The following is a 26,230-nucleotide window of genomic DNA, read 5'->3' as shown; positions in this document are numbered from 1 at the left end:
CTCAAATCGCTCATGCAGTACAAATGCTAATTCGCTAGGAACGCCGCCTAGCCAACCCTTTAAAGACCCTTATTTTACAAACAGACTTTCAAACAATCTCTCGACCCTGGGCTCTGATGCTCTGATGCTCAAGAGTCACAGATCATCCATTGATCTCTACAGTTAGCATGATCTAGCATGCTATGAGAATAGTAAAAGTAAATCGCGAGAAGAAGCATGATATGACCCCCAAACCCGCACGCTATGCTTGATGACCGATGCAGAGGAATAAAACAGAAAAATGGCTATTAGAAAGATGCCGCAAATGCAAAAATCTCCAGCAAAGGTAGAGTGGCGAGCACTGCTACTTCTAGAGACGAGGGTATCAAAACAGCCTCCCTATGCAACGACTAATATTGTCGTTACCGAGAACATGCACTGCATAAGTGATGTCTCCATTCGAAAATTATACGCGTCGAGAAGATCATCCCAACGTTCGACCGCTATGTATTGTTTGTTGACTGCTGGCTCGAGGTGTTGGACTTGGCCTCATCGGGCTGAAGTCCGCCGCTGTAAAGCCCTGTCCTTGGGCGTTCTTTTGTGCTTCCCATCCTTCTTCGCTCAGCACGCTGAGCCATCCATTGCCGACTTCGTTCCGCAACGCTTCTAACTTCTGTCTATATAGCTCGCCACTAATCTTCCAGTCTTGGGATTCCTTGCCAGGTTGCGTTTTGATAAGTGGCGATTCATAGGGAACTGTTTGTATAGGAGGCAATCGAGGCACAGCAGTAGAGTCTATTCGTGGGACCTGGGCCTGAACTTGGGGTTGTTGATGCTCGGATTGAACATACAAAGGCACTGTCCGAGGTGAAGGGTCTGGACTCATATTATACGCAGCCCCTAATCCTACAGCATTCTCAGCAGCTTCCTCTACTGAAAGGTGGACAGGGCGGGCTTGTTTACTGGGAGAGGTCTCGGATGTGGAAAGATCCACGATCCTCCGCTTCGGTGTTCGTCTACGTCTACCAGAAGAATTTGAATACACTTCACTCGTAGCAGGGGCCGGTTGGGGTCGTTCCTTGCGAAGTACTGCAGGCGCAAGAGCAGGTGGGTAGTTAATGATGGGCTTGTTTACATCCACTGACGATATGCCATAATCTGGGATTGGCTTAACGACAGGAACGTTCGCCTTCTCAGCGACTCTGTCTACCAATTGCCGCCTTTCACTATAACCAGGTCCATATGTATCGATGAGGATGTCTTCGGTATAACCAGGAGTTTTCCTGAAAAGGTTGAAGATCGTGATTCGATAATTGCTGTGCGTTTTGACAAAGGGATTGCCCGAGACCCAGATTTCTCGAAGATCAGGAATGCCCGTCAATCTCGCAAGCTCTGTAGGATCCGTCATCTTATTATCTCGCAAATCGAGTCTCTCTAGGGGATATAGCCTTTCAATACCGGCGATAGATATAAGTCGATTCGATCTCAAATTGAGGGCCGAAATAGCAGGAAGGGGGTTTCTGGTCAAGGAGTGGAGCGAGTTGATCATACAGTTCGAAAGGTTGAGAGCTCGTAGTGCCGTTAAGGATGCCAGACAATCAGGTATCTGCTGGAACAGATTCGAAGATAGATCTAAGGAATGAAGAGTATTGGCCAACGGGGCTAACCCTTCCGCGGATATCGAGGTAAGACCATTATCAGCAAGACTGAGATGTTTGAGAAATCTCCATTTTGAGGACGGCAAGATGCCCATTGAAAGCAAATTCGACGAGCTGCTGCGTGGATTGTGCCAGCCATCCGATGCGCTCGAATGTGAACTTCCTGACCCAGACCTTTTAACCTTATGCGACCCCCTCAAATGGCCATATGCAGAGCCAGTTCGTGAGCTCGTCGGTCGAACCGGAGAATTACTCCTCGGTCTCGACTTAGTAGGAGACTTTGCACCATCCGAACCTGCTCGCTTCAAAGAAGCGGTGCGCGAGTCATCCTCTTCGCCGATATGGACACGCTGGTCTGGCGAACCAGGAGCCGAGTTGGACTTTACCAGTTCTGCATGCGGTATGGTTGGGCTTCTCTTCGGGCTCGAGGATGTAGCCCAGGTGGTCGTTGGAGACATCTGGGCTTTTGAGGAACGACGCCGTCGCTTGTCTGTATCATCAAGCACAATATTTATGAGGATGTCAGCGGGATCATCGATTCCTGCACGCTTGACTGTCAGAGATCTGAGCTGTTCTGCAAGTCGATCCCAGCCAAAGAATTGTCGGAAGTCGATATCACTGATCTCCAAAGCACTAAGATTCTTGAACGCGTAGAGAGGAACCGCAGAGTCGAATGGGAACTCTTCGTAGCCTTCTATAAGTCTCGCTCGTCGATCTGGTGTTAGTCTAAGGCAGGGTATTTTCGTAAAGGCCGAGTACAGATACTTCAGGTCCGCTTCGATGGCAGCTTTCTGCTTCTCTGTCTTTGCGGCCGATGGTCCGGATCCAAGGCCGAAATTTGACCAAAGACTAGACATACCCGACATGACACTTCTCACACTAGACACAGAATGAATGGATCCATTATCCGATCCGCGCCCCTTAGGTCGCTGAGATTGGCCCAAAAAGGAGACATAGTTTGCTGCTGTAGTATCCGCGTGTAGATTCTCTAAACGAACATTCATAGGTCCAACAGCAATACTAAGATCTTCAAATCGGGAGAGGAGGTAGAAGAGGTGATGAGGGGTTAAGGCAAGTTTTGCAGGCTTGATATTGTGAGACGCGAAGGTCAAGTATGGGAGGGAAAGTGCCGCTGCGAGAGTGCTCGAGGTTGAGGAGGAAGAAGCAGCCGCTGGTTGATTCGAAGAGGTAGGTGATTCTGGCGTTCCAGAACTTCCAACTGACGACACATTTGAGGAAGAGCCATTTTTAGGAGCTTGTTGACGCCGCAGTTGAAGGGCATTCGCGAGAGCTTTCTCGTGTGTGCGCACAAAATGGGAGAGGTTCTGAAAATTTCTGCATTAGCATAATTCAGAAAGGAAAATCTGCCGATTTACCTTTATGAAGAACTGCCCATCCTCAGTGTCCATCATCGGGAATACATGTGGTCAACGTGTATAAATAATTGAGTCTATCGCTTTCTGCGACACGAGTATTCTTAACAAGTGGCTAAGCGTTCCCTTGTATCTCGATGGTAGGATCGTCGTATGATCGTTGTACGACTGCCGGTGGGAAAAGACGCGGCTCTGAGTAACACAACATCGTTAGCGATAGCGTTTCAAAATGAGTAATATGAACTCCATGTGGGATCTCGATCAGGGTCTTTGATGTGAACATGGCCAGAATTATCAAGTAGTCGTGGGACACTAAGGCCTCGAATCGTGGATGTGCTCTCGAATGACCACTCAATATCAACGGCCCTCAACGACGGCTGCATGCATCTGATATCGCAGGCATCTTCAAATGCAACGAGACGTTGTGAAAAGGAGGGGGCTGCACGTACGTACCTTTCTTTCGTTCTTTCTGGACACCAAGAGCAATGGGGCTCTGAGCACTCGACACTGACGCCGAACAAGAGACAACTCTCCACGAGCGCGACGGAAGAGACAGTACAAGACGCGATAACTTCAAGAAGTGAAGAATTCTGGCGCCGGCCCTAGTGGAGAGGAGATGGGTGGCTCCACGGCGATATGCTCTCTTTCGTCAAGATTTCACGCGCTGGCTGCAGACTCCCCCACTCTAACGCCGTTGTATGCAGTCGAGGCCAAGGGTCTTGCCCGTGCAGATTCAGCACGCACACAACGCAGGGAAGGGAAGGGTATACGGTCGGTTTGAGCTGATATCAAGGAGAAAGAAGCAACGAATGCGTTGATGCGGAGCGGAGAGTAGGAGAAGGGTAGGGATAGGCGTAGGTGTAGGCAATGAATCCAAGGAGGTTGTTTAGGGCTCGAGGCTGGAGTTTACCTACCTACATACAGCAGGTGGTCTATCCGTGAATCAAGTGGAAATCACTAGCGGGCGAGCACGGAGAGGTTCGGTGGATTACGAGTATTGCTAGCAGTATGGGGTTTTGTTTTCTCTCTGATAGGCCACTGCATCAGAATCAATGGGAAAGAGATAGGGTACTGTAGGCTCAGATTATCAGATAGCGCGCGAGGCTGGCCTTGGGTACTTAAAGCACGGCACGACAACCCATGAAGCTTGAACATCTTTAAAAGGAGCCGATCTTGCACGTAAAATGCGGCAAAACTGTAGCCGAGTAGGTACCCCTCATGTATTGTTATCTGCGCTACGAGTACTGCGAAGCTTGAGTACGGAGTATTGTCTGGATCCTTCAGATCTGGATATTCCTTCTATATACGTAGGCAGTATGGGATTGTCGGAAGTACACAAGGTATAGGTAGGTATAATAGATCTTGATCTTGATCCTCTGTCTATTACTGTCATCCGTGAATATATAATACTGTACCGTACTCGTATAGTCAGTCATATATATCCGTATAAACTTTCACTAAGATTGAGAGAGAAATTGATTGCTTGCAACCTGCAGTCCCCTGCTAAGCCTGTGAACCCCACCATCCACCAGGGTCCTCACGGCGTCTGTCTGCAGGGCCGCTACTTTATCGGAGGGGTCATAATCATGATCATAGGCCTGGTGGCCCCCCAGTCGTAATAATGAGGCCAGCTGCGATGTCCCAAGGAAAGGCTGTCAATCTTAGTCTCCGCCAATCAATGCCCTGTCTGTCGTCGCCCACTGCCGCCGTCGACAATAAAAACGGGGGGAGGCTGCGGCAGACCGACTTTCACAACACCATCGATTCGTGAAAGAATACCACCCACGAGTAAGTGTCCTTCACCGCCGTCAGCATTTGTTTCCTACAAATACATTTCGCCACAATCATTCCAACGTCCCACTCTCAGTCCAGTGAAGCGCTGACCACAAGAGTCACATTACCTACACCACTTGCGATCCTCAGCCACCAGGATGACCGACGACCGTATACGAAACATGGGATTCAGCTTCCAGCCTCGTGCCCCTGGTCAGGTGAAACTATTCCAATCCCCTCGCTCGGTTCAATGACGAACAACAACCCCGCCTGAGTCAGCTACTGGGCTTATCGATATATTTATCCCCTCATTGCATACACAACCCGGTGGCTTAGGTGGTTGGAAAAACGTGGATGACCTTCCATCGAGATCCTTCCAGTCATGATGCCTCCCAGCATTACTACAGAATCGGAGGCATCATCAAGCCCAATCACGCATCAAGCTCGTTGCAATTCGACAGTGGAAGCAGTCTATATTTATTGAGCAACCTGTCGGTGGTTTACCGTGGCGTTCCCCTCCATGTCGGTCAATGGATGCTTTCGGATGGCCCCGCATGTGTTAAAAGGGCTGGTCAATAATGGTCAACTCGCGCCATTGGGTGGTGGTAGAGCTTGAGGCGAAACAGAAAAGAGTACAGCTGACGTCGATTTCCAATCATTTGTATATTGGTATGGTACGTCTTTCCCAGTTTGATTATCCGGTGGTTCGACTTCAACATGCAAATGCAAATGCAAATGCGAAATCTCAGATCTGGAATGCCGGAAGACAGACGGACCATGCCGTGCAGTGTTCTCCGTTTAATGTATATTAGGTTGGGTTGCACAACCTTACGGCGACTGTCAGTGATCAAGCCTCTTTTTGGCAGCGGTAGCGGTGGGGGCTCGATGCTTCAAATATGGGATCATGCCGGGAACCCCTCCATGGCCATTGAGTACTGTACGCCGCTGATAAAAACCTTAATTTGATCTTATCAGCACTGTATCCGTGCCCATCCCTTCCCTTCTTTCATGCACATCATCACACCACACCAAAATATTAATCCTGGCGGCACCAGCGCTTTATTCAGGAAAACGTCCGATCCGATGCCGCACCTTGCTGTTTCCAATGTCCAGTTCCAACAAAACACCTTCCAAAGCATCGTGAGTGCATCACTCACCGCTGTTGTCGACGGCGACGACGAGGGCTACCCGAATCCCCCGCAAATCACGGTCCAGTCGGGTAAGCGTCGAGTAAAAAGAAAAAGGTGTGTGGGCACCCCCCCAGGTAGAGTACATTTGAAGTAGATCATCGATGGCGAAGCTGGCACTATTGGCGTATTGGAAGCGCGTATGAGATCCTTTTGAGGCAAGTCTGCCCTTATCCTCCTCAGCTGATACATGCGGCCAAGTACTCCGTATTAGTAGCATCGAAGATCTTGATAACGATTTTGATCTGCCTTTTAGGGGCATACTAGCTGGCTCGGTACATTGTTTGATTTACGTATCAATTGGCTCTTGGTTCAAGGTTCAAGGCTTGACCATTGACAACAAGCGTTGTGCGTCAAATACTCCAAAAGACGGATCCGCGTCGTTGCCGTTGAAGTATTCACGTGAGCGATAGCTTCAAGCGACGTACTCAGGGGAGAGCTTGGCAAGAGAGACCTTTAGTGCGGGCTTCCCTACTTTCGTTTTTGCTTTACTTATTCTCTTGACATCACACTCTACAACTTTGTTTTTTGCGGAGTGCTTGATTTGCTCGCGATTTACCCAGGAATAGAATAGGGAGACTTGGGATCTTGACCATGGAAACTCTTCCCGAAACGGATTCCGAAGGCTGCATTGTTGCAATCAGGCCAGCATGTCAATACTATTGAGTCTAATTACAAGACCTAAGGCAGAGTTGCCTACTTCAATCAATGTCCCTTCGCAACTATCCACCCGACGTTGCCGGCCCAGTCCGGGTTTCATGAATATCCATATGCCGAATGATTTTCGAGGTTGAATGAGCAAGGGATATGTAAAAAGATCTTACACACTATGACATAAAGAAGATGCGGGGGCCATGGAAAATTCGCTCAAGAAGGGCTTATCTCTCATTCCATCCTGTGTGTGGCCTTCGATTTCAAGATTGTCGCGAGACTCGATGAAACATTTACATTTCCAATGATCCGCAGCTCACTGTATTTTTTTCGATTCTTACCTTTATCATCAGTCTGCCCGCCGTTGCCGCTCGGCCATTGGAGCCTCTTTAAGTTGAGAGGGAAAACCGAACCGTCGTTAGGAGTTCCTACAGCTAGCAGAAAGTTGAAAGCATTCCCATGGACTGATAATCAAATGGTCAAGTGCCTCACCACTGGAAAGAAGATCGAATGCGTCATTGCCAGAAATGTACAAACATTATCACAGCCTATGAACTAGTCTCTAGGAAAAACTGTCATCCCCTCGATTATCATTTCAAACCTAACACACAGGAAGCCTTGATTATGTCAGCCCCCTTATTTTCACAAGTCAAGAAGTCTTGCTAGGAGGTATTTCCACTGAACTATGAAAGCTACTGAATTAAGGGGTGGAAAACGCTATCATGTCTCAATTACAGTGAGTCGATGACGGACCTTCAAAGGTGACAGGGCCTGAAGGGCCTAGATCCTGCCTCGCCATCAAATTGGTCAAGTGACATAAGGTAAGGCGAGATCTCGCGGGTTTCACACTTGAACTAGGACTTTACGTTAATCTATGTAACGGCACGCTTGGAATGGCGGGCATTCAACCAGCTCTTGTTCCATGTAATGTTAGGTTTGGCGTTTTGAAAGCCATTTGAGGTCGAAAAGCCAGGAAACATGCTCTAGGGAAAGAGGTGTCTCAGTCTGTCATAAAGTATATATAATTTCTCACATCTAATCAATGGACCACGAAAGTTCTAAATGCTTAGTTACGTACATGCTCATAAGATATGCATGTGTCCAGCTATTCAGCTCCCTTTCTGAACCTTTGAATCTGCTTGGAAAAACACATATCAAGCAGGAGAGGCAGCAAGTAGTCCAAGGACAACAAAAATAGCAATTACATACTGTATATACACACCACTCCTCTCCCAACTCAACCGTCTTAAAAAAGGGGATGGTCCCGGTGACATGAACCCATAAGCCAAGATCCTCCTCATCACCAACATAGATATTTATTATATTCTACATACTCCTTCCTACGTACTCCCAATCAATGAGCAGGTAGCAGCGGGAAGATTTCCCCCAGTTCTGATGAGGTGCAACCTGAAATCGAACATCTTTCTTTCAGCAAAGGCCCGCACGGTGCCACGGAGCTTTTTTCTTATGCTCGGAACGTCGTCCTGATGAGTATCTTGCAGGTATCGACATTTACATTAACCCTGGTACGGTGTTGGGCGAGATCTTGGCTCTCTTGACCACAACGAGGTGGTGTATTTGTATACACGTTAACCGAGGGCCATTACTTGGTGAGTATATTATCATGCTACATTTTCAGTGTTCGAGGCTAGTATGTATATGTTGATTGTGAGCTTGGCTTTGAAAGGTGGGTTTATCAAGAGGCTCGCGTGCATTGCTCATTCGAAAAGCAAGGGACTGTACTTTGATGCAAATTCAATAGTAAGAGGTGCAGCCATTACTTATAGGTCTGTATTCGCCTTGGAGTTAAGAGGCTTAGGAATCAGTGAGGCGATTTGACTAAGTAACATCACGCATTTCGGCTCTTTCAGGGGTATGAATTAGAGATCCGATGTTGAATCCTGAATAAGGAAATGGACGGGTTTTAGTGCTCATAAATCACAGCTGTAACCGTTATAACAAGCCTTATACATGAAATTTGGATGTACAGTGTCTATAGTGGATGTGACTTGATCCAAGTTCGTATTGAGTCCTGAAGAATTACTTGGATCATATCTTTGCAATGGTATCTATTGTGGCTGACGGCTGCTATACTACATACATCCTATATCTCACAAGACGAGTCTCCCGGGCTCTCCTTCCAGAACAGTCTTTACTCTGTCCAAGAAGATCTGCGCTCTCTTCTTGTCGCCCTTCGGCACCGTAACACTGAAGACATTGACCGAGGTCGACATGCCCGGTGCAGGCTTAGAAGCAAGTTTAGATGGCTTTGCCGTGCCAGAGAGGATGTCAATTATATCAACGCTCTTTGCTGCAGGCTTTCTTGGCTTGGTCGCAGGGGCAGCTTGGGGAAATGCCATAATTTGCGGTAAGAATGTACCCCTTACACCGAGCGAAGAGACTTTATCCAGTCCAAGCACTTGGTTGAAGAGCTCGTCTGCTGAAGGCTTGTGTGTCTTCGATTGCGGTAGATCGTCATTCGCAACATCTGTAGCACGAGCAATAAACGTTGAGAGCGGCAGGAATATTCCAAGTGTCTTCTGTATCCGTTGCTGCACTTCAACGACGGAGGACATGGATATAGGGACTGCGACTTCAAGCTCTTCGACGACAGGTGGGGAGGTAGGTGCAGATTCCTGCGCTGGTTTTGGCGCCGCGGGTGGTGGGGCAAGTTTGATGTTGCTAAGATCGAGGTGAGAGAGCTTTTGGATTTTGGTTGAGAGCTCAGTGGGGTACGAGGAGGAAATTGAGCCCAGGTATGCAAGGACATCGCCCTTCAGCAATCGGTTGTTAGGACCAGTGGGAGTCATCTTATCTACATCTGCCTGCTCAAGACCTTGTTCGTGGATCAAGTGTGAGACGGATGGTAGGAGTGGACGGGTCTGTTTCTCCGCTGGTTTAGAGGACTTCGCCGGGGATAAATCTGCGGAAGAGGTCTTGGGTACAGCTTCTGACTTCGACTCGGACGCTTTCTCAGGCTTTGGCTTGGATGCTTCTTCCTTTGGCGCTGGAGAGCTTTCTTCTGCGGGTATTTCCAAACTGCTGATATCGTCTCCCGCCTCAGCTAGAACTCCAATCCGAGCTCCGACCTTGATTCCCTTGGCCCCGTCCCCTACAGTGATCTTTGCGAGAATACCATCGTCTTGAGCTTCCACATCCATTGATGCCTTGTCCGTCTCAATTTCCAACAGCACGTCACCGGCCGAAAATGAATCGCCCTCCTTGAGTTTCCAGTTTGCAATGTTGCCTTCGGTCATAGTAGGAGATAATGCCGGCATAGTGAAGTTCTGAGCAGCCAGGCACGCTGCAGAGGTCCGGAAACCTGTCCCAATAGATTAGTACCAGTCTTCTGAATTATTTCTTCCGGGAATACCCATACCTCGAGCAGCGGCATCTTGTCGCAACTGCCTGGATGTAAGCCTGGCTGACAGACGACAAGCTGTCACAAAAGATGCCATACTGGCTGTGAGGATTGAAAGCTCAATTGGCTTTTTAGGTTGAAGGTTCCGGAGCTTGGTGGGAGTCGTTGAAAGGTGTTTGCGTGAACCCAACGGATCGGATTTCCCGGCTAGCGTTCCCGATCGCCGACCGGTTGAAACTTTCTTGACCTTCCATCAACATTTCTCTGAAAGTCTTCAAGGTAAGAATTGGGTTCCCTGAAGGCTGACCGTATTTCAAGTTGCTAATATAGTATATGTAGATGTCCGCTTTCTCAAGAGGGTGCTTTTTGAGGCGCCAATGTGCGATTGGAGCAAGAGCATTTCAAGCAGCTCCCCGTACCAGCTGTCAACCTCGATTCTTCTCCTATGCGCCTATCCTCCGCGCAGCAAAAGTCCCCAAACGCGCTGTTCCTAATGGCAAGCCCTCATATGCGCCTGCAAATGCTACAGCAACTACCCCCCCACAAACTCGAGTCTACCAATCCTATGCCAACACCCTCGCCCAAAAACTCCACCCAACGCTCCTCTACCAAGCTCCTTCGTCAACCATGTTCATGGTAACCTCCTACGGTGTGGCATCTATTCTCATGGCCTGTGGCGGCTACGCAATCTTCGCCTATAACGAACCACGAGAAGATCTATCAATATGGGTACAATACGCGTTTGCAGTAGTAGGCCTCACGACGGGTGGAATGGCGAGCTATTTTATTCTTGGACCTTCCATGATGATTAAGTCGATTTCTGCGATACCGAGAAACGTTGCGCGTACTCTAGTAACACCAGCCGCAGGTGGTTTTATTCCAGAATTGCAACTCGAAGTGGAGGTCAAGAGGATGCTACCTTTCTTGCCTGCCAAGAAGATCTACGTTCAGCCTCAAGAATTGGTCCTTCCAATTCCATTGGGACCTACGGCTGCGCAGCGTCTTACTCCGGCTGAAATCAGACAAATGGCGGCAGAGAAGAAAGTACAGAGAGAGCAGGATTTGGAGTACCAGAAAAACCACTTAATGACCTTGCCGTTCAGACAGTTGAACAAAGCATTCGTCAGCCTTTTCCAAAATACGAGGAGGGCTCTTGTGAAGGAGGGATTTCTGAAAGTCCAAGTGAAGCATTCGACATACAAGCTTGATATTACGGGTGGATGGGCACTCGATAATGGAAAAGCATTGGACCGATTGGTGGGGCTGAAGAAATAGTTAGTACTGTAAGAGATATATAAAGTTGTCAAGTATGTATTTCTAATCCTGTCAATATCCTCTGTACACAAATATTTTGAAGACTTCCCACGTTCCTCTTCTTTGCCGTCCACCTCTATTGCTCCCGTCTAGATCTGAGAAAGATAACTTGCATTTTATAAAGTTGTGCGGGACATGACAAGAGTAGTATTATGTTTTTTTTTCAAGTTCTTTATTGCAGCACAGCATCATGATATTTCATTCAGCTACCTCTCATTTATATCAGTTAAGTACAAATATCATTCGGCTCGCGGCTTAGAATTGGAGAAGGGTTATTGTGTCGCTTCCCCTTTCTTGCCCAAAATAAATGAAAGAACGACTGTCGTAATCCAAGCTACAATATCCTGCATCACTACATAAACCTCGGATACTTCTCCACGGCCATTTCGGCATTCGAACACAAATAAACCTCTGCTTATATTTCTAAGAAGCATCCAATCACAACTTCAAACCATTTCTATCTAGACATCCATTTTCATTCCCGAAATTTACTACGAGACATGAGATATTCGATAGCCACCGGCCCTCGAGATCCCTAATACTTGTGGACAATTCAGAGCGATGGTCTGATAATCAAGAAGGGCCTAAGTAATGTGGCGAGCTCGACCCAGAGTATGTTTCGTTCCGAGCTCATCAAGCCAGTTCTCCCAACTGCTTCTGGGGTCGGACTGTTATCATTGGTCTCATCCCATACCGGTACTTGTACAGTTCTCCATTGAAGAGCCAGCAGATCGGTTTGCCATGTAAGTGTTATCTCAAAACCGAGGGATAAAAGAGAGGCTGAGGCGGAGACTAAATTATGTTCCACGTTCTGTACAATGCAATATAATGGGGCGTTCCACCCCTGCCTGCTTCAGCCTCCAACCCCAGTCTAGAAGTCTTACTTTGAGATTGGCATAGTCCCGCTATTCTAGACGTAGGACTCTAAAGTTCTACGCTAAGTAGTAGGGAGTGTCAGACTAGGCAAATGGCTTCATTATGGCTTCATTACAATTACTCTTTGCCGACGCATTGACGACAAGCTCGCCGGTGTGTAGCGTCTTGGGAGACGGCAAGTCTCAACGCTCCTGCTACTCTAGGGAAGGGCAAATATACTTCGGGCATAAAAGCGAATGATATAGAGACCACAAGGTCTATGCTTGGGAACAATGGGAGACGGCAAGGAATACCAGGCTAATTCGGGCACGGGCTCCTTATCTTTGGATGAATGGAAAACGAGGGGACAAAGCTGAAAGAGAAACAATTATTCTTAACCTCTTCTCCACAATAATATAACACTTAGTCTTCAGCTGCGTTTCCCGCGTCTCGACGGGCGGCTTTCGTGGAGAGCTATATAAGAGTTAGGCCTGAAGCCATTCTTTAAACGTACTGCTTGTCAGCCCGTGAGTCCTGTTGAAACCTGTGATACGACCAGAAAAGTCCCCAGACGCCTTTGAATATAAGCGCCCGTTTGGTAGTGACGGCTACACGTGGAAGTTTGGGGTGCCCGGTTCTGATGAGGACCAGACACGGCCTGTGAAGACGCAATACTAAGTAAGGTAGGGCCATAGACCACGAGTTTTCGCTTGCGATGGCTTCTTGCAGCCAAATCGCGGCTGTATTTCTATCACTACGGAGATACCTCGCAATTTGCATTCCTCCATCAGATGAGACTGGGATGCAATTGGTTCCCCTCGCGGGGGTTTTGTTTAGAGAGATGTGTGGCGTTTTCAGCTTGAGCAAACGCGCCCCTGAAGGCATAAACTCAACCAGGACGGCGCAATTTGAAACTAAGGCATAGGTTTTTCCGAAAAGTGTAGGCTCATTCGATGCACATTATTTTGCCGTGGTTGCTCTCCATGTCTAACGTCTCATGAATAACGTCCCGAAATGCGAGTCATATTCACATAACATTGACTACCTAGGTACGGTAGGTATGTATGTACTGTATCTTATGTAGGTAGGTGGGTAGTCTGCGAATAGAATCAATTGAAGGCTTGGCAGAGGATCTGGCCAGCATTAAGGTTATAAGATACGATACGATACCTGGATACCTAGGTAAATACGTAAGCATGCGATGCGATCTGCAGGGTTATTTTGCTCCATGGCCATGGATGCATCCCATTGCCATTCCCTGCCTCTCTGTGCATCCCTGTTGCCATGTGTTTGTGCCAATGTTTGTGCCACCTACCTAGCGAGCCGAGGATAGCCCTCTGAGAGTATATCTATCTACCTTAGCTTTACGATGGCATTTTCTTCTCTCAATCCCGTCTGCATTTGCCTTCGCGCATCGCTCTGTACCCAGGGACCATGAAGTTTAATGAAGCCTCCTCGACATTGTCGCCTCTCCCCAGCGTCCTATCGCACGGCTTGGTAGCCGTCTCAACCTTCGGACTCCTCTCATTCTTCTGTTCGACTTCATTGTTCCTGTACCTGACATGGCGTCTTATCTCATGGCGTCGAAGCTCTGTCGTCAAGGTACCAACGAATCAATTCCTGTTCTTAATCTACAATCTCCTCTTGGCCGATATCCAACAAGCTCTAGCCTTCTTGCTCAACATTACCGCTTTGAGGAACAATGCGATTCTTGTCAATACGCCGACTTGTTTTGCCCAAGGGTGGTTCGTGTCAACGGGGGACTTGGCCAGCAGTATCTTCATATTGACGATCGCGATACATACCTTCTTCAGTGTAGTGAAAGACTACAAACTGCCTTCTAGGACGTTCTACTGTGTCGTTGTCGCGAATTGGGTATTCATTTACCTGATGGCTGCAATTGGACCGATCAGGCATGGCAAGAACTTCTACGTACGGGCCTCGGCATGGGTAAGTTCTCTTATCAATATAACACCTTGTACTAGTGTACTGACAATGACAGTGTTGGATCAATGATGAATATTCCGCCGAGCGTCTTTGGCTTCATTATTTTTGGGTATTTATCTGCATATCCTCTACGATTGTCATTTATGCCTTTGTACTCCTCTGGATGCGCCGAAAGTCTCGCTCGGGTGAGATCTCGAGCCATGCAGCTCACGGTGCTACTCCGCTCATGGTCCTTTACCCTTTGATATACACCATATGTACGGCCCCCCTTGCCGCCGGTCGAATAGCCTCACTAGCTGGGACCGATGTCTCTCTCGGCTACTTCTGCACGGCTGGTACTCTGATAGCATGCAATGGATGGTTAGACGTGCTCTTGTATGCGAGTACAAGGGCTGATATTGTGTTCGCCGAACTACCTGGGGAAGAGACTGGCTTGGAAACCTTTGCATTCATGGGCAAGGGGCACAACCTTGGGACGACGACCACTATTCAAGCTGGTGGTGGTGGGCATAGGAGCAGACATAGGAGGAGCGTCGATGGCGAGAGCATGATCCACCTACAAGGCATGGGTCAGATTGGAGTGAAGGGCGAGGTGAGTGTTGTCACAACCGACGCAATCCAACCTGGACATGGCAGGAGAGAGAAGAACATGTCGACGAGCCACGTTGGCGCGGATACCAGGTTGCCTTGGGATAACCCTAGTGTGAAGAGTTTTGATAGTTGATGACCTGATTCTGGGCGTTATTGGATTGGAGGGCTCTCCGGCTGGCTGGGAAGTCTTATCGGCGGTTTGATCTCGTTGAACAAAATGTATAATAACTTGCAAAAACAATATAAATATTCTAAAGCACGACGAATTTGAAGTCGAGTATGGTACTGTCTCGGTTGACTATGAGTTCTTTCATTTTTGTAAATACAATTCGATAAATGTGGGAATACTCGCTTGATGGTATTTTCAAGGGCTTGAAGTCGTCTGAATCATTAAACGTTGGAAGACTTTGAGCCAAGCACTTCTTCTTGTCACCTTGTTCTCATCCATCCTATTACTTATAGCAGAGACCTTCATAGCGGCATCAATTTATTACATGCCAGGTGTCCTAAAAACCAATGATAATGAGTGCCGCTTCTTGTGCACCAAGTGTCAAGCACGAGCTAGGAGTAGGTTTATCTGCCTCCAGATTCTAAGGTGAACAAGTCGAAGACTATATAAAGTAAGAATCGGATCATTTTGAATTTCATCGAAAGAAAAGATGATTACTTTTGGAGCTATATTTGAAAAACAGTGGTAGCTATTTTTATACCTGAATGATCAATGTAGTCCGAGATTCTAAAATTAAAATGGCTTCGGATTTAAACTTCGGATCTCGCTTCAGGCGGACTACTTTGAAGTAGAACGATGTGGGCTTCTAGGGCAGTAAGCCTAAGCGCAACTTTGCCTTTTGGATTTTTAAGCCTAGAGGAAGTGTTCATAGTGGTGCCTAGCTATATATATAACCCCTTTGGATCAATTAGTAGAGATCATTGAAGTGTAAGGAATACAAGGAGGTCCTGGTGATTGGCAGCGGGCTGCTGACTTATTGACGAAGGAGCGTGGTGCTTACCCAGGTATGTACGAAAGCCTTTTGCTCCATCTTTTGATGGGCCAAGAATTATGATAATTCTAGGCAACCGCAAAATATCTATATCTACCTAGAAGGTAAGAAATTACCGACGAGGGAAGACGTCTAGAATAAACCCAAGTATGCGTCCGCGATTTTAAGCTTGATTTCGGATTCCGAAGCGAGCGAAGCGAGCGAAGAGGAAGGGAAGGAAGGAACGACTTAAGACGCTCGTATTTTTTATGAGCTCTAAGTACCTATGAGGCTAATGAGAGGTAGAATAATGTACGGACGGAGATAATGATTACTTAGTAACAAGCAGTCAAAAGGTGCAGGTAGGGATTATCCAGGGCTTGATCTTGTGCTGGTATGATGTCGTTCAGGCGACCAGAACAATCACATCAAGCCTTGATGATGGACTTTCGAAGAAACACCTTGGATATTTGAGACATATGAAAGAGAGCCATTGTTGCGCAAGTCTAGATTAAGAGCCAATTGATAAAGCTAAGAATAGTAAGTTGCTTGCATGCCTAGAAGGATGCAACGATGCACTAAAAATGTAAAGTGGATTCCTTTATCATCCCTTTCCAATCATCTTATACTTCATCCCAAGTACTTCCACTTAAGCGAATCCGAGTAAATACGGAGGTACAGCGGTTAAGTATTGTTACAATTCAAAATTAGTACTTTCACCCTCTATTCCTAATTGGGAACTCCTAATAAATACAGCCCCTGTAAGCACAGCCTCGATAGGCTTGAAGCTTTGTAAGCACTACCCTAAGAGGCCTAGAAGACGCGCCTAAACCCCTGTTTGTTTTTTGAATTGTAATACTTAACCGCTGTACCTCTATAAGTCAGCCTCGGGTTTTCAATGTGGATTCACTTGCGACTTCCGAGTTGACTCGATTTAGATGTGAGAAACACCAACGGATTAGGATGTATCTCCTGCACCCCAAATTAGGAAGTGGCAGTCAGGTTGAGTTTATAACTTAAAACTCAAGCCCTCGGCCAGGTTTTTTTTTTTTTTTTTTTTCAAAGACAGAGGCTTGAATACTTCATACCTGAATTAGAGGTCTCGGGGTACTTTTATCGACATCCGAGGCGCCCATATCATGATAGCTGTAAGACGTCACTACCAATCTACACTTCCATTTGTTGCAACTAATGAAATGGGAATGTAGGACGGCCGTTTCTAGAAAGAACGAGTCTCTTGCATGCCAAAATGTACTCTCGGAAGATATCGAAGAGAGGGTTACCCATAATATCCTTCGTTGCAATGATCATCATATTCTGGATTGTCACGCCTCGAATGCCGAAGGTGACATGGAATTTATCGGATCCACGAATCTCAAAACACACCCCGATGGCACCGAGCACAATGGAGGGGAAACCGCGAGTTGAGGATGCATTTACTCCACCAATTCCGTTTGCTTCACAAAATACACCACTTGAAACAAACACGGCTGAAGAGGTATTGGAAGTTGAGGATGACCGTCCACCAATTCCGCTTGCTTCACAAAATATAGCAATTGAAACGAACACGGCTGAAGAGGTATTGGAAGCTGAGGATGACCGTCCACCGAAACCACCCGCTTCACAAGAGACTCCAATGGGAATGGGAGCGAATGAAGCGACTTCGCAAGTTGAGGATCCAGTTAGCCCTGCAGAACAAACGCAGACTTATCAGCAAATGGATCTAGGAGCAGTGGCTAAGGTGTCATTTCAACATGGGAAGCTCAAGCCAGGAGACGAATCTTATACAAAGACGATTGTGATGCCTAGGACTGTGGAAGAGGACGTGAGCTGGCTTGAGCAAAACTTCGAGGATGATGAGCATTTCAGAAAGGCGGTATATGTTGTGGACGATCCAACAGCAGAGCTATATCCACCAAAAAACAAAGGACACGAAGTCATGGTATATCTGTCATATATCATCGACCACTACAACAATCTCTCTGATGTCAATATTTTCATGCATTCTCATCAGTTTGCTTGGCATAACGACGACCTCCTCGACCACGATGCGGTTCAAATGATAAGCCGTTTATCGGCGGAGCGTGTGCAACGAGAGGGCTATATGGTTCGTCATGAGCTACCCTTTGTTTCTTGAGGCTTGACTCATCAGCTCTTGAAACACAGCTAAAGACACGTACTGATTGGTTTGTAGAACATGCGGTGCCATTGGAACCCCGGTTGTCCGTCGTGGATGAATCCTAAAATTGTCGAAGAAGATATCAACAAGCAAGAACAAGCAATGCTCGCAAGGACATGGTTAGAATTGTTCCCTCTCGACAACATACCGGATATACTAGCCCAGCCATGCTGTGCACAATTCGCGATATCGAGAGAGACTATTCAAAGTCAACCGCTAGCAAGATACGTCTTTTGCCGAGATTGGTTAATGAGAACTTATCTCTCAGACTATATTAGCGGGAGGATCTGGGAGTATGTGTGGCACTACCTGTTCACAGGAAAGAGTGTTGCATGCCCGAAAGAAAACGTCTGCTACTGTGACGGATTTGGGGTCTGTTTTGGTGGGGAGAATGAGTACGCCAAGTTCTTCGCTCACCGTGACGAGCGGGAAGCTCTACAGGGGCAATTGGAAAATTGGCGCCAAAGGACTGAAGAATACCAGAATGGGCCAAGTGGAACAGAGCTGGAGGAACCAGAGGTAGGGAAAGATTTGGAGCTGGAAGGTAAAATTAACGGCATGTTAGCCTGGGAGACGAGGAAGGTCCAGCAGGCAAAAGAGAGGGGGGATGTTGCCATGAACAGGGCCAAAGAAGCTGGAAGAGATTGGAAAGATGGAGATGGATTTTGAACGGGCTCCGTATCCAAGCTGAGGCAATATCCACTAGCTCCAATAGGAAGATTCGAAGTCCAAGCACCGCACCTATGCCGCGGGCAACCATTAATACTAAGGGCAAAGTGTGCGCCTAGGAACAGAAGAGACGGCAATACATAATTGAAGGCCATTGTTAACGAGGGATTTGCGGGGTCAACAAACGTTCTGGTGTAAAACTAAGTTGCTTACCACCGGTATATATGTATACAGTACTGTAAATATGATCTATGTCGCTGATACTCGCCTTTTTCGTAAGTCTAATATCCCCTCTATAAATCCACTACTTGGCGTAGATGGCTAGAACGCTATAGATCTGACTGGCTCTTTACCCCAGTATAGATGCTTAGAACCATAGAATAAACTAATCTTAAAGTGAGTTCGGACCCCTTAGGAGCCCTGTAAAGTAATAGTGAAATCTAAGTTCTTCAATTGGTGCGGAGTATACATTTATGGGTATAGTTCAGGTGGTGCTGTCAGACTTTCTCGGTAAGAAAAAAGGCGAGTAAGTAGTTGCTACCTACGGAGTAGTCATCTCAAATGGACGATCGTCTCGATCCCAATGCGACGTGATCTTAGCTACTACTGTACAGTATCCTTGTGGAAGTTGTGAGGAGTGGGGTTGAACATCTGAAATGGGATGTGCTCCGACGTCAACCCCGCCTTGTTAGCCGAATGATCAGCCCGGTCTTCGGCCGAGAGAGATGGAATTCGGTCCGTGTAGGTAAGGCATTACTACCTAGGTAGGTAGAGATGGAGTGGCATATACCTAGATGCCTTATTCTTCCAGACTTGACGATGCAGCGCAACGGCTGAAAATGTACAATTTCGTCCCGGATTATTCACCATTTCTTCAATACAGTATATGGAATATACTGCAACATAATAACTCTCGAGTCATGCTCACCATGCTACACTAACCGTTGCGGGAATTGAACCGGCCCCATATGGTGATCCCAACCCACTTAGAACGACCCGGACCGTGCAACCAACCCAAATCAGAGATCCTTGCTGTACTGATCTACTGTACGCAAGCCTGCCTCGTTGAAAAAACCCTTACGGAGTATTGTGATGAGCCTCCTCGGCGATTCAAGACCCCATGTATTATTTGCTTATTGGAAAATCATTCAGGTCGAGATCGGGATATCTTGCGATATATCGGTTTTCATGATCTGCGTACAGCGATCCTCCACATCCGTGGTTTCGAGAAGATTTGATGGGGCACCAGGGGCATGAGACGATGCGTGACGACATTTCTTTTGATGGTCCTCACATTGTATCAAAACAATCAATTTGCAGCAGGCCCATTGGAAGAAGGAAAAAGGGCAAGTCAGGTATGTGAAGACTACGATTGATAGGTACTCTGGCCAGACGGCACTTCAACTTCAGAGGGGTACGTAGGCGGTTGTCGTATAACGTATTACTCCGTACGGTAAAAATTTAACATGGGTTTGTTAGGTAGGTACCTCAGGTAGGTATTCAATAGCTCCAAGACCCACGCCATCGGAAGTACCTTTACCGTACGGAGGTAGTGGATGGCATTCATTGAATACCTAGCTTGCTAGCGTATTCCATTGGTCACTCCCTGGTACCGGGGAATTCATCTACGTACATTATACCTTGTGAAGATCTATCTCAGCTATACCTCTTACTGTACTGGAAACCTTCATCTAATGCCGGGCGCTCTTACATTACTCATTCGTACCTGCATTGTCCCACTTGTATTTTAGAGCCTACACTACATACAGGACTTTGAAGCTAGAACCTCTCCAACTCCATGACGAGCCGAGGACTACATCTGTTTTCTTAAATTCTTCTCCTGTCCTCTGCCATTCACGTCTGATGTCTGAAATCCCATTCCTATTCTCTTCCCCATTCCCTTCCCCACCCCCCCAAACCCAGATACGATGGCTGCCGAAATCAGAAATATCCCTTTCCACAAGCCCGACGCTTATAGAGCCTCGCCTACCTCGCAATCATTCGATGAGCCACTGAGACCAGGCAGTTCCCATATCCGAACTATCAAGGCACAAAAGGAGTCCAGAGAGCCTCTGGAATTTCCAGAACGCGTGAGGTATGTTGCAAGTTCGTAGATCATGATTTTGAGAATTACAACGCACAACGATACTTGAGCACAAGTGGGAGGAGTAGGTGGGGCTAAGACAGAGGTACATAAGTATATGTACTTGACTTGCTAGGCGCTCGGCATCAGCAAGGGTCACCGATATCAGATGATTCCGAAAGCGTATATTCATTCTTCTAGAGACTAGATGTTGCAAAAATATGCATTTTGTGAACCATTCTGTGGCCTGGTTACTGATTCTTCTCAAGCAGCAAAGAATATCGTACGCGCACAGAGATCGACTCCCCAAGAGATTCATCGGACAACCCCGCTCCTTCCACCTTTGGTTCCGAACCCTTCTCTCAAGCCGACTCCGCATCGACCTATCAGACCTCAATAGGGACCCCTCTCCTGCCACTTCAGCAGAAAGGCCAAGATGAACGTGATCACCTCGAGCCCTTGGGCGAAGAAGACATAGATCCAGGGTCATTCGACCTGGTAGCTCCTCCCGATGTTGGGCCTACTCAATACTCGCTTGAAACGCGATCCGAACAGCTCTTTTCAACCGAACATCTACAAGTAATATTCAATGACCCATCCCTCTTACTACGATTCTCGGCTTTTTTAAGCGCTAGTAGAGCTTCTTCGGTTCCAATCCTCGTATATTATCTTGATGCAATCAAAGCTCTGAAAGCTATTAGCTATTCAAATGCAATCGCAGAGGCATTGGAACCTATCGATGGTTTTGACTTCACGTCCAGCACTGCGAAGTCGACCTTGAATGAAGATTTGGAGCAAAAGGCTAAGCAGGCCTTCGATGCAATGGTCCGCGAGGACCTGCCGGCATATATTGCACACTTGTATATTCAAACCGTCAGCGTGTCAATACAAAAGAGGATCACAGGCACACTACCTCCGCATCTAAGAGAAGCATCGGAGGGACTTGCGGAGGTGTTCTGCTTGACTGATCCTTCGAGGCCTGATAATCCTATTGTGTTTGCTTCTGAAGGTATTTCGTGAACCAAATATTATATCACAGCTACTTACATATTGCCAGAATTTCATCGCACCACACAATATGGCATGTCTTATGTAATTGGCCGCAACTGCCGGTTCCTTCAAGGACCAAAAACCAGTCAGCATAGCGTCAGAAGGTTGAGGGACACGCTTTTAGCTGGCAAAGAACATTATGAGGTATTCTTGAACTAGTGAGTACATCTTAGTTGAAGCCAGCTTCAAGAGCTAATTAGTGATATAAGCCGACGGGATGGATCACCATTCATGAACTTGTTGATGATGGCTCCTCTGTGCGACAGTCGGGGAACAATCAGATATTTTATTGGGGCGCAGGTCGACGTATCTGGTCTGGTCAAAGAGTGCTCCGATATGGAGTCACTTCACCGTCTCGTGATCCAATCCGACAACGACGAAGAAATGAAGAGAAAGGGTGAATTGCCTGTGGAATCTCCTAAGGACGAATTTCAAGAGTTGAGCGGCATGCTGAACTTGCAGGAACTGAACACCGTTCGAAGATTTGGCGGGAAAATGCACAAAGAAACCGAGGAAGAACACCTGGACACAAGCCCCCTAGCCGCAAATTGGAACAAGCCTAGACTGCTCATCAACGACAGCCCTGATGCTTCCAAGGTTTATAGTCCGAGGTCTCGTGTCAGCGGCAAGCTCACCGGCATTTACGAGAACTACCTACTTGTCCGACCGTACCCAAGCTTAAGAATCCTGTTCGCGAGTCCTACTCTTCGTGTTCCAGGCATTCTGCAGAGCCCATTCATGGCTAGAATCGGGGGTTCGAACAGAGTTCGAGACGAGCTGACTCAAGCATTTGCTGATGGTCGGGGAGTTACAGCTAAAGTACGGTGGGTTACGAAGCAAGATAACGAAGGTCGGAATAGATGGATCCACTGCACGCCTCTGCAAGGAAGCAATGGCAGCATTGGCGTTTGGATGGTGGTGATTGTGGATGAAGAAACCAGCGAAAAACGATACAAGATGGCGCCTCCAGTCGATCCGACAACTAGGAGCTCGAGAGCTCCGACGCCTTTTGACATGCAAGAAGACACCAGTCTGAGGGACTTTGCCCTCAAAAATGGCGGCCGGTCAAGGGAGCCTACCCTTAGAAACCAGTCAAGCGTCATCAGCCAGCATACGGTCGATCTGGAAGGAGATGGTAGTTTATACAGCTTGAGAATCTGAATTGTGGGATGAAGGAAGTTTGTTTGAAAGAGCGAAAGGATCGCGCAGATTCATAATGGTAAGGGGCTGGCTTATGTACTTTACGGTAAAAACTTTGTGGGCAAAGGAGGGGTGGGCTCTGTATAATGTTGTATGATACCAAGGATGATTATAAGATTAGGTAGGCGATCAATCAAGGAGGACAAGAAAGCTGGGCTTTCGAAGTATGTAACATGGATATATTTTTTAGCTATAGTTGAAGCCTAATTATGATTGATGTGCCACAATATATTTGCAATACACTGACCACAAACTACCTCCTTATTCTACCTAGGTAAGCGATCCATTTGCAGTTTTGTGGGGTATATAGCCAAGTCGAGGGTGCACGTATCTTGCTGAAAGAATGGGAATGGGTCAGCTAGCTTCAGTACTATTAGCACTCGTTCTTCCCGCACATCCATATCTGTCTGTCTCCATGAAATGTGAGTCCGTATGTCGATAGTCATCTGCATCGGGCTGGGCGATTCCGAAGCTTGTTGAAGTTGCAATCCGTACCGAGTCAAAATGTGGATGTGGTGTGACGTACGAGGCGAAGCTCGGATGTGCTGCTTCCCGAACAAAGGGGCCTTGGCACTTGGCTACGCGGCGTTGAGGTCCGTGTGTGTCTGGACCGTCACCGTCTCTGCGTCTGTACCGAGTTTCAAAGCTTTCTGTCCTTTCAATCAAACCATTGGTTCTCTGTTTCAAGGCGGTTTTTAAATCATCCCCTCCTTATGCTCATCAAACATGTATGTGTCTGGCATGCAACTCTACGCGACGTACAGTACCGAACCTGCAGTACAAAGACTGGCCAAGGACGCCAGCTTCTTTATCCGATTGAATCTATTTCTCTCTCTTGTCTTGTCTTGTCTTCTGAATACCCTTCTCTGTTTTGTTCACCGGCTAGGTTTACAAGTGCCGGCACTATCTTATATCATACTGTACAAAGGCATGTTATCATTACCCCTCTGAGGAGGCACTACTCTTTAGCTCCACAGCAAGCTACTACTTTTAGAGCGCAGAAGCTCAGGTGGACGCGACGAGATGGATATAAACGATACCACTGTCGCTACAGCTATAGATTTACAATATCACAACACAAGCATGCTTCGCCCAACAATTCTTGCCATTCTATTCTCTCTGAGTCTTGCTGTGGTCTACAGGAGAGGGCAAAGGAAGAGCACTTCAGAGAACAGGGAACCACCGGTCCTGACCTCAAAGATTCCACTCTTTGGCCATTTGATAGGAATGCTGAGATGGCAAGTTGGATACATGCAGATGCTGAGGTATATTGAAACCGTGGCCTTCAATAATAGGTGCCTCGACGTCAGGCTTGCTTCCGTCACATACTGATGATCATAATCCTCCAGTTCCAAATGCCCTTCATGGCCAGCCTTTACTCTTAGAATCCTTTCTTCGCGCATCTACGTTATTTGCGATCCAGCACTAATCCAAGCGGCCTACCGGAACACCAAAGCATTTGATTTTGGAACATTCGTTGTCGAATCTTCAGAACGCCTGTTTGGAATTAGCGAGGCTGGAATGAAGATTATGCGCGGAGAGACGGCTCCAGGATATGACCCCAATGGACCTCCTCTGAATGGAAATAATGGGGATTCGTTTTTGAATGACCATCATAACTTCATGATCGAAATTCTGTCTCCCGGCCCAGCGCTTCGTGAGTTGAAATCAGAGGTTTTGGACAGAGTGGCAGGATCTCTCGATGATTTGGGCCGAAGTGGAAAAGTAGAGCTGTATAAATGGACGAGAGAAGTCCTTACAATTGCATCGGCGGAAGCTATATATGGCCCAGAGAACCCCTTTTCGAGTGACCCAAAGCTTGTCGACGCACTCTGGTATGTCCTAGTCCTCGTCTTGGCCCACTTTTCAGGTCAATACATCACGTCGATATCTTGCTAATTCAGAGATAGGGATTTCGAGTCTGACGCAACTCTCCTCATGCTTCAATTGCTTCCTACATTCATCTGCCCTAAAGCATATCATGGCCGGGGTGCTTTGAGGGCTGCTTTTGCCAAATATTATGCCAACCACCATGATCAATCAGCCAGTAGACTTATACATTCCCATCTTGCGATATGTAAGAAATGGGGTTTCAGCGATAGTGATATCGCCAACTTTGAAATCTCAACCTTGTTTTTAGCTACCACCAACACAGTTCCTGTATCTTTCTGGCAACTTTCTTACATTCTGTCCGACGCCTCTCTGCTTGAAGAAATTCGCACCGAGGTAGAAGGCATAGTAGAGAGGAGGAAATCAGCTGAGACAGGGGAAGAGTATGCAGTGTTGGATATCACGCTATTCCAGTCAAAATGTCCACTTCTTCTCTCCACTTTGCACGAAACGCTCCGATTTGTAGGAGCAGCTACGTCTGTCAGAAGCGTCATATCACCTACCACACTCTCCACGCCCTCGCAACCACCCTATCATCTCCAATCCCCAGCCGTCATCCAACTCCCCTCGGGCATAACCCACTCATCGAGCAGCATCTGGGGCTCGGATGTGAATTCCTTCAACCCACGGCGCTTTTTGCCGAGTACGAAATCCGCCCTGGATAAGGAAACCCGGAAAAAGCAAGCGCAGGGTTACTTGCCCTTTGGCGGTGGCAAACACCTTTGCCCCGGCCGCTATTTTGCCATCACGGAGGTTATGTCGTTCGTGGCAGCTATCGTGTTGGGATTTGACGTGCAGGGATTCAAGGTGCCCGAGAGGGCATTTATGAAGCTGGGGACAGCCGTAAGGAAACCCCTGGGTGATGCAGAGGTTGAGGTTAGCAGGAGGAAAGGCTGGGAGAATGTGAAATGGAAGTTTGATACTGTTGGGAAGGGGGATGTGGATTTTGCTGCCTTGGTTGGGGATATTGATGTTATTGAATGAGGGGATGGGATTGGGGAATATGTGCATATGTACCATTATACCATTTTATGTACCCTTGAAGCATTTCGAATCCCGTAGGTAAACAAATTAAATAAATTTAAAATCCGTTCAACCAACTACACGCAACCCCTCTTCTCTTCTGGCCCTCGAAATGAGTGGAATGGCGCGGCAACGGCCCATAGTAAACACCTGAACCCACTACCATCATATACCACATTAGAGATTAGTAATCACAATACGTTGTAAAATCTGTCCGTAATGGTGTAATGGTTAGCATTTCTGCCTCTCATACGAAGTTCTCAAACTTCAAACAAGGTCGCAGGAGATCAGGGTTCAATTCCCTGTTACGGAAATTTCTAGTTTGTTTTTTTGATACTTTTCTTTTTTGGCAGTGCAGTTTCCAGTGTTTGTTTGGCGTGGGCGTGGCGTGGCGTGGGCGTTTATTCATACATTAAGCGAGATGCGACTTTTAGGCGCGGCGCGTGCATTGAGTTGTCAGGTTTTAG

At 47.2% G+C, this 26,230-nt stretch overlaps 7 protein-coding genes and 1 non-coding gene across 8 annotated transcripts; 6 read left to right on the top strand and 2 right to left on the bottom strand.

Moving 5' to 3' along the window:
- Positions 1–463: 463 nt before the first annotated feature.
- On the bottom strand, positions 464–3,049 carry LHYA1_G007164 (putative leucine-rich repeat-containing protein; the record flags this gene model as incomplete). The annotated part of the gene is made up of 2 exons (XM_031152095.1): positions 464–2,962; positions 3,014–3,049. The coding sequence occupies 2 exons, from the start codon at positions 3,047–3,049 to the stop codon at positions 464–466; spliced, it is 2,535 nt and encodes an 844-aa protein (XP_031003000.1).
- A 5,683-nt stretch (positions 3,050–8,732) lies between these two features.
- On the bottom strand, positions 8,733–10,079 carry PDX1 (Pyruvate dehydrogenase complex protein X component, mitochondrial; the record flags this gene model as incomplete). The annotated part of the gene is made up of 2 exons (XM_031152094.1): positions 8,733–9,943; positions 10,001–10,079. 2 exons carry the CDS (start codon positions 10,077–10,079, stop codon positions 8,733–8,735), a joined length of 1,290 nt encoding a protein of 429 aa, XP_031003018.1.
- Positions 10,080–10,321: 242 nt separating this feature from the next.
- LHYA1_G007162 (uncharacterized protein) lies at positions 10,322–11,257 on the top strand (the record flags this gene model as incomplete). Its single annotated transcript, XM_031152093.1, has 1 exon — positions 10,322–11,257. The coding sequence occupies one exon, from the start codon at positions 10,322–10,324 to the stop codon at positions 11,255–11,257; it is 936 nt and encodes a 311-aa protein (XP_031003017.1).
- A 2,328-nt stretch (positions 11,258–13,585) lies between these two features.
- On the top strand, positions 13,586–14,822 carry LHYA1_G007161 (uncharacterized protein; the record flags this gene model as incomplete). The annotated part of the gene is made up of 2 exons (XM_031152092.1): positions 13,586–14,101; positions 14,154–14,822. The coding sequence occupies 2 exons, from the start codon at positions 13,586–13,588 to the stop codon at positions 14,820–14,822; spliced, it is 1,185 nt and encodes a 394-aa protein (XP_031002997.1).
- Positions 14,823–16,918: 2,096 nt separating this feature from the next.
- Positions 16,919–18,517, top strand: LHYA1_G007160 (uncharacterized protein; the record flags this gene model as incomplete). Its single annotated transcript, XM_031152091.1, has 2 exons — positions 16,919–17,776; positions 17,864–18,517. 2 exons carry the CDS (start codon positions 16,919–16,921, stop codon positions 18,515–18,517), a joined length of 1,512 nt encoding a protein of 503 aa, XP_031002996.1.
- Positions 18,518–20,445: 1,928 nt separating this feature from the next.
- Positions 20,446–22,811, top strand: PHOT2 (Phototropin-2; the record flags this gene model as incomplete). Its single annotated transcript, XM_031152090.1, has 4 exons — positions 20,446–20,612; positions 20,873–21,609; positions 21,640–21,808; positions 21,851–22,811. 4 exons carry the CDS (start codon positions 20,446–20,448, stop codon positions 22,809–22,811), a joined length of 2,034 nt encoding a protein of 677 aa, XP_031003008.1.
- Positions 22,812–23,873: 1,062 nt separating this feature from the next.
- On the top strand, positions 23,874–25,724 carry CYP8B1_1 (7-alpha-hydroxycholest-4-en-3-one 12-alpha-hydroxylase; the record flags this gene model as incomplete). The annotated part of the gene is made up of 3 exons (XM_031152089.1): positions 23,874–24,145; positions 24,200–24,685; positions 24,761–25,724. 3 exons carry the CDS (start codon positions 23,874–23,876, stop codon positions 25,722–25,724), a joined length of 1,722 nt encoding a protein of 573 aa, XP_031003009.1.
- A 252-nt stretch (positions 25,725–25,976) lies between these two features.
- Positions 25,977–26,076, top strand: LHYA1_G007157. Its single transcript has one exon. It is a non-coding gene; the product is annotated as a tRNA-Glu (tRNA).
- The last annotated feature ends 154 nt before the right edge of the window (positions 26,077–26,230 follow it).

Source organism: Lachnellula hyalina (assembly GCF_007821495.1).
Source record: "Lachnellula hyalina strain CBS 185.66 chromosome Unknown contig00140, whole genome shotgun sequence".
Taxonomy (NCBI): Eukaryota; Fungi; Ascomycota; class Leotiomycetes; order Helotiales; family Lachnaceae; genus Lachnellula; species Lachnellula hyalina.
Note: the sequence above shows the minus strand (reverse complement) of the source record. Positions and strands in the feature narration are given on the sequence as shown.